This window comes from Rutidosis leptorrhynchoides, chromosome 4 (assembly GCF_046630445.1).
Source record: "Rutidosis leptorrhynchoides isolate AG116_Rl617_1_P2 chromosome 4, CSIRO_AGI_Rlap_v1, whole genome shotgun sequence".
Classification (NCBI taxonomy): Eukaryota; Viridiplantae; Streptophyta; class Magnoliopsida; order Asterales; family Asteraceae; genus Rutidosis; species Rutidosis leptorrhynchoides.
The window spans coordinates 537576325-537584474 of record NC_092336.1 but is presented as its reverse complement, the minus strand read 5'-3'; the positions used below and the strand labels follow the sequence as shown (position 1 = coordinate 537584474).

Here is an 8150-nt window from a genome sequence, read left to right as displayed (position 1 = left end):
TAGGTTCAGTGATGTCAACATGGTGATCGGGTCTGGGTTCGCTCAAATCCTCAAGTGGGAGATTTGTTGAGGAGTGATGAGTTGATCGAAAGAAGAAAAAATGGAGAAAGTCGCTGGAGCATCTCGCAGATCGCGAGGAACATCTCTCGCAGACCACGAGGTTGCCTTGCGCATGAAGTCGGTTCAATTTAGGGAAAGATTTCTTTTTCACCCTATAAATTGTAACCATAACCTCGTATAGCTGTAACACCTACGAAAATTCAATAAGAAAACTTTCTCTCCCTGGACTTAACCGGACTTAGATTATACGATTGGATAGGTTAAATTCCTATGTTATTTACGTTTTTTTGTTCGTTATCTTTGCGTGTTTGTTGCTATTATCCGTTTGTTGTGCGGTGGGTCATAACTAGGGTTATCAAGTTCTTGTTGGGCTCGCTAAATTCCTAACATAAGATCTACATACAATTAACGATTTGACAGGGAGCATATTTGTATAAAAGATGGTTAAACTCTTACTAACTGAAACAAGCTACTACAATTAAGAGTCTCTGAGTTCTGCAAAGTTGGCCAATACAAAACTTATGGTGCATGAGACGTATTCAAGAACTCAGAGATGGGCTACATGACATTTTGAGATTTAAAAACCAGAATTTTCATACTTTACAGTTTTTCAAGAGAGATTCTGGTTGTTTCTGAACTTAAATTTTCCTATAAACTAGATCACAGGACTCAAACTAGAGTGATATGTTTACTCATCAAATGGATTTATCTCTTAGGGAATAAGATAGAATGTAATTACATCATATATAAACAAGTTCTCGCCTAGATAGTTAGCACCAAATGACCTTCATTAGTAACCATAAACCAACATCTGTTTTCCATTTTCTCCAACGTGATCGAATGAATAGTTACAATGATTTGTAGCTATGGAAACGAGTAAAGCCTCAAACTCTTTTGTCAAATCTCGTTCAAATACGTATACTAAATAGTTCATGAGACTTGAGTCACAAGCTAAAGTAATAGGCCCGTTCTTAGGCAACCCAAACTCGTCCTCAGACATCTTCAAAAGCTCGCGAAAAATGTTGTTGTTGAGATAATGTAATGGAATCACAAACCTATTGTTGTCAACAGTATACACAACAAAATGACCTTTGTTAGCAACTGTTGTTGAACCACCTTTTGCAGCCTCCGTACGCCATCTTCTTGCCAATTTCACAAGCTTTTTAGGTGTCAACATGATAGTATCTCAATTTGTTTTCGTGTACGATTGAATGAATGTATCTGAATACAAAGTTTTTCAGATATTTCAATGCGAATGTGGGCATGAAAATGGCTAATATTTATAGTGTAAAGGGGTGTAGTTGAATGTAGCTTTCTCTCATGCTAGGAATGTTTACTAGCAGCTTCATGTGATTAGTTAAGGATGAGTTTGGCAAGTACCAATATCTCATTTAAATTGAAGGCATCAAATCTGAATACAGTCATATAAAAAAAAAAAACACTCTCTTTATTATGTACCAAAAAAAAGACAGAGCAACCACAAACATGATACACCTATGATTACAATGTATATGACAAGTCACTTCTAAATTATTGGTGGTAAATTATTAAAGGCTTAAAATTAAAACGGATCATAGCTTAATTATAGTTATAACCTTAGCTTAATTGAATTGTGAGACTTGGTCTTATATAGTTGATTAGTAATTACCATACCTATATATCCACAAGAAATAAGTGAATTAAACTTCTTAAACTTTTGTAGACTATCACTTTTGATTATACTGTACCATATTAGACATCAAGAAAGAAAAAAAGTAGGCTCAAATTTGCTAAAACAACTAACAGGAACTGATATGATATCAACAACAGTTGGCTCAAACATAGATAATAATGTCAGAATTATTGTTTGATTATTTTCTTTTATATTATGCATAGAAAGTGGTTACAAGTTACAAGTTTCCATATGAAGCAAGTAAAAGACCACTTTAGTGATAACATAAGTGGTTGTAATGTTTGACATTTGTTAGGCATGGGTTATGAAAGCTTCTGAATTGTGGTTGAGGTCGATAAACTTTTAGACAATCTGATATCTACCACATACACTGTCTTGTCTATAAATTCATGTATGTCTAAAAAGATGAAATTATAACTATCTATTATTGATGACATATTCTGGTCATACAAAAACAAGTACGGTAGAGGAGTCGAGCTCAAATCTATAATAAAAATTGACACTTCTAACATCTTTAATTTCCATTTATTATATACACATGTGTACCGGTGGAATCATGATTTTTTTTCACCGGGTGGGATTTTTTTTAAAAGAATTCACATTCACTGCAATTTTTTTTTGGCAAAATATAGAATCTTTTGAGTAAATTATAGAGGTTTTTGGACAAAATATGGAGACTTTCTGGCAAAATATTGAGGATTTGAGGGTAAAATATGGAAACTTTAAGAGCAATATGTGAAAATTCAAAATTTTACGCTTGAAAATTCCAAATTCATCAGGTCTCCATGTATTTTCGCCCATGCATACTTTAATAAAATAACTATCACTCACATATATGATTGATCGGATGCAAACGCATTCATCAATATTGTGGATGCGAACACATATAATTGATTTTTATGCTCCATTGGTCCCTTGGTATTATCCCGTTTTGCATGCGCCGTCCGTGTCTTTATTAGCAAATTTGATCCCTTCATTTTACAAATATTGTGTGAGTGGTTCTCTAACTAACTTCCGTTAAAAAAAGTTCGTTAAAACTTGACACGTACTGTGAGGGTATTTTTGTCATTTTAATATCTCCTCCCTTTCTCTTTTATTTTAAGCTACAACCCCTGATCAAATTAAGGTAAATGATCCTTTTCTTTTTACACACCCAATTCAAAAAACCTAAATTCATAAACCATTTTATATACCAATTCCAGTATCACTTAAATCACTCAATTAAATTCAAGCACAAAACATTCACATTTCAAAGAAATCAATTCTTATAACCAACACCAACCGTTGGAGTATCAACCGGATCAGAGTATCAACCATGGTGGTGACGGCTTGCAACACCAACCGCCAGAGAAGCAACTGGTGGGTCTCTTCTTTTTGACCCAACGATGTATCTATAGATCTGTATTAGATTGAAGAAAACTCCGATTTAATGAATTTCGATTCAATCTGGAACCAAACTGTATGTTGTTTTTGAACAAAAATCGAAATAAACAAAAATTAATTGTTGCTAATGCACGTGTAATGACCTGAAATTAAAAGTTAGAACTTATAAAACTCAACCTTGTTAATACGGCTTCTTATGTTCATGTATCATTTTTTTTAAAGCTGGTATCTTTTTAATAGCTGTGTATTGGGTTTTGTTTCTTTTCTCCTAATTTGTGTTTGTTTCAAAGAGAAGTTTGAATCTGTTTTGCAACATTTTCCACCTCATAAAAAGGATTAACAATGTCAGGATTTGGGATTAACAGCCATGGTGGCACTAGAACTGTTGGGATCGAACCCGCACACATATCACTTTCGAGATCGATCTCCATCACACTAAGAACCACACAACCATATATAAGTCAATAATAATACACGAACAACATTTTGCGTGGAAAACCTCTCAAGGGAGAGTAAAAACCACGAGACTCGTAAGCCACTTAAATTCCACTATATACGAACAATATTACAAGAATGAACACTCCTTACAACACTCTTGAATATTATCACATATCTCTCAACACCTCTCACAAACGGTAGATTACAATAACGGAATTCGCTCCCATTATTATTGAATCACCGAGATCACCACTCGGGACGGAGTTAAACGACTCTCATAAACTCTCTATTCTTATCTTTAACTCCTCTACTTTTCCCTGCATATAACACCATCTATTTATACACAAATTTTACCCAAGTTTCCCACCAAATAATTCCCTCCATAACATTCCCTCCAAATATTTCCCTCCAAAATATTCCCACCAAAAAAATCCCACCAAACTACTCTTACAATATCTAAATAATTTAAATCAATAATTTGTAACAAGAACCAGGTCTAGGGTTTTTTTTTTTTTTTTTTTTTTTTTTCTTTTTTACGATTTGGGAATGATTTTTGGATCAGGGGATATTGGATAGTGTATTGGATATTGGATATTGGATCAGGGGATCAGGGGATAGAGGATATGGATATGAAAAAAATAGCGTTTGATTTTAGGGATTTTGAAGTTTAATTTAGGGTTTTGGAAATTGTTTGAGGTATGATTTAAGATTTTGTTGAAAAGAAAATTTGAATTTGTGAATATTGTTGACTTTATGATTTTTTTTAGTGAAGAGGATAGGGTTGAAATTTAAGATGAAGATGATGACGAAGGGTAAAAAGAATACAATTCACATGTCATGATGTTACGGATAGTGTAAAAGTCATTGAGAGAGATCAAAAAGGGTCTTTTTAAAAATAAAGGGATCAAGTTTGTGAAAAAAAAAAAATAGGGATGTCCCATGCAAGACAGGATAAAACCGAAGAACCAACATAGTAAAAAAGTACATATAATATATGAAGTTTAGATAACATACTACTCCAATTGAATGATCCATAAAATTATGAGTTTGTAAAAGTTAAACTTAAAAGAACATAATTTAAGAATGATTTTAAGTAGCCAAAGTCAGTATAAGCAACTTATACCTTCCATTTATAATGAAAGTAGAAAAATCGATATTATCAACATCATGTTAAGAAAATTCAAAGTAGTTTATATTCAAAAAATTCATAATGAATCTTAACCCACTTGGTCTATAAGATTAACAAAGTTACTCCCCGAATATAAAAAACGATTTAAAATATAATAATACTCAAAACATATCTTCAAAACCTATCACACTGTATGTAGCGGAAGTAAAATGTTCACATAATATGATAGTCAACAACACTTATCCATAGCAAATCATATGTGCTAAATTGCCTATTTAACTATAACTTGATAAAATGTAATATATCTCATCAACTTAATTCAGTGAAATATATCTCACCAACTTAATTCTTAATGATGAATGAAAGATGGGTAAAAGGTAACCAAGTTTTACCTAATTTTCATTTTTCGTAATCAACTTCTTTTCATTCATAAAAAAATACACTTATGTATTTTGTATCGCTAACAATTGATAACATTCCTATACAGATCAACATCAACACACTTGACCCACTCGATTAGTCCATAGAAGCACCATTCTTTAAGTCAACACCAATCGATCAAGCCAACACCAATTGAGTTACATATACTTTTATACATGAACTAATTAACACTAATTATGCCATATGTACAATATATAATAGAATATCAACAACCGTGAACAATTTCAATTATCAAATCAATAAAATAGTTCAAGCATCGACATTCATTACAATAAGCTAGATAACCGAGTTAGAGGTCGAAAAGATCACATGGATACTTCCGTTTGGTCGCTAATATCCGAGTTGGAAAAAACTAACCTCCCACGATAAGCTAAATAGGAAAAGACCTCATTCCTCTATGTGTAACTTCAAACTCATTTTTACCCTATGTAGCGTCCTAGCTGCACAATCATTTATCGAATTTGAATAAGTAAATATAAATATATAATAATTCACATAAAAAGTAAATATAAACATAATCTATGTTCAATCACAAGTATCATCATCATATACAATTCATATATATAGAGTGATGTGACAGCAGAGTGTATATGAATATACTATTATTTTTAATACGAAATACGGTACAAATTACACAAGTTTTTATTATTTATAGATGGGATATACCTAAACCTTGCTAGTACCTAATCGTAGAGTAGTGTAGTTTTTAGTAAGTCCGGTTCGTTCCACAGGGAGCTAGTTGATTACGTACTATATTTTTAACAACTATATATATATATATATATATATATATATATATATATATATATATATATATATATATATATATATATATATATATTATAAAAGGGGGTTTTACCGTTTAATGACCGATTTGTCGATTTTAAGTAAAGCGTAAAGATAAATGACGATAGTTAAAGTGCGTAAAATAAATAACGATATTTAAATGACGCTAAATAAAATTGCGATAATTAAAATGACAATAATTAAAAGTATGATGAGATATAAAATAAAAGTATTATGCTTATTTAAACTTCCAAATCATGATGTTTGACGTTTTAATTTTAATTTATTACTCTGGGTTAATTGTCCTTTGTCCTGGATTATTTGATACGTCTATCTGGATTTTGCCCATAATAGTCCATCGGTCATAATAAAAAAGTGCTCGTCAAATTAACCTTATACCCGAAGTCAAATATTCCAACTAATTAGGGATTTAAACTGTAACAAGGTTTTAATACTTTGTTAATAATTACACCAGGTTATCGACTGTATGTAATCCAAGGTTTTAATACTTTGTTAACAATTACACTAATTCCCATTGTATGTAATCCACCCCTGTTTTAATTAGTCCATGATATATTAATTCATTCACTTGGCCAAAATGAATAATCAATTACCCAATCCAATTGATTAATTAAATGATTGTAAAAGATTCCGTATAAATGTCACTAAATAGGACATTCACAATCATTGATTAATTATTATATTAACTAATTTAAAAATAGAATTAACAGACTCTAATGAGTTGTCACTCTATTAGACAATTACCCCCATCCATTAATAGTCCATAGTCCAATGTCCACAAGTGTCGGTCTTTTGTCCAAACCCTAATTATGGTCCAAAGTTCAATAACCCCGTCTTAATATTTAGTCCAACATCACGATTACTTTGGCTCAAATAAGTATAATAATAACTTAGTTACGAGACATTAATTTAAAAAGGTTGAACATAACTTACAATAATTATTTATCGCGTAGCGTTACATGGACATAATTTCGTATTTAAAACCCGTAAAACATTTGTTATAATAACCCCACTAAACTATAACTTCCTTTACCCTAATTATAACTTAATTATAAATATAAATATATTTTATATTTCTTACAGAAGAAAGAAATGAAAAGAGTGTAGGTGTGTTGAGTTCGGCCGAATTCGTGGCTATTTATAGAAGTGGCCTAACTCTGGTGCCCATGCGAACGCATGGGATTTGTGCTTCCTCGCATGGCCAGCTGGTTCAGCAGCCACCAATTTGTTTTCTAGTTTTGCCGACACTTTATTTAATTATATAATATATATATATATATATATATATATATATATATATATATATATATATAATATATATATATATATATATATATATATATATATATATATATATATATATATATATATATATATATATATTTGTGCATAGTTGACTTGTAATTTTAGGTCCGTTGACTCGCGCGTTGATGCTCGGTTTATGTCTCGGTTCAGGGTTTTCAAACGTCTTTTCGTATGCTTAGATATCTTATACTTTGTGTTTCGCAGCTTGTACTCTTGTCAATCTTTAGACGTTATTCATCAATAAATAGCATCATTTGGAGTCTAACTTGTACGTTTGAGCATTCTGGTCATTTACGTCTTCAAATCTTCGTTTCTGTCTTCCGTCTTCTTATTTTAATAATTTAAACGATTATCACTTGGAAATAGAACAATTGCAACTAAAAGCTTGTCTTTCTGGAATGATAATGCTATGAAATATATGTTCATTTTTAGCATTATCAAATATTCCCACACTTGAGTGTTGCTTGTCCTCAAGCAATATAGAACTTGAAATATAACATCACCCGAATCACTTCTTTATTCTTCACACTTTATACATTCAGTGATTTTAATACGGCGGTATAAACAATGATAGTAGCGATGTGGTTTACAGTCCCACATGACTATAAAAATTTAGATCCTTTAAGGAAATTGGATCTTTATGAAAACATTTGATCTTTTGAAAATTCAAGCTAGATTATACCCTAGACAAGTTTTCCGGAATAACCCTTCACCGGTGTTTGCAAAATTATTTTTGTGGGTTTCAGATTTTAAAATTTTAGCTCAAAACTTGCGGTTTTGTGTCACCCACTTGCTAACCTTGTATTAGGAAAGCACACGTCCAGTTTACTTGTCCTGTATATTACCTTTCGGTAAACTAGCGTCCGGTTGTAAAGGAAAGCGATGAATAAGCAACTGTTAAGGCAATGTCTAATG

The 8150-nt window shown here is 31.6% G+C and overlaps 1 protein-coding gene across 1 annotated transcript; it reads right to left on the bottom strand.

Annotated features, from left to right (window-relative positions):
* Positions 1-850: 850 nt before the first annotated feature.
* On the bottom strand, positions 851-1237 carry LOC139842606 (auxin-responsive protein SAUR68-like). The gene has a single exon (XM_071832726.1). The coding sequence runs from the start codon at positions 1235-1237 to the stop codon at positions 851-853; it is 387 nt and encodes a 128-aa protein (XP_071688827.1).
* Between the last annotated feature and the right edge of the window lie 6913 nt (positions 1238-8150).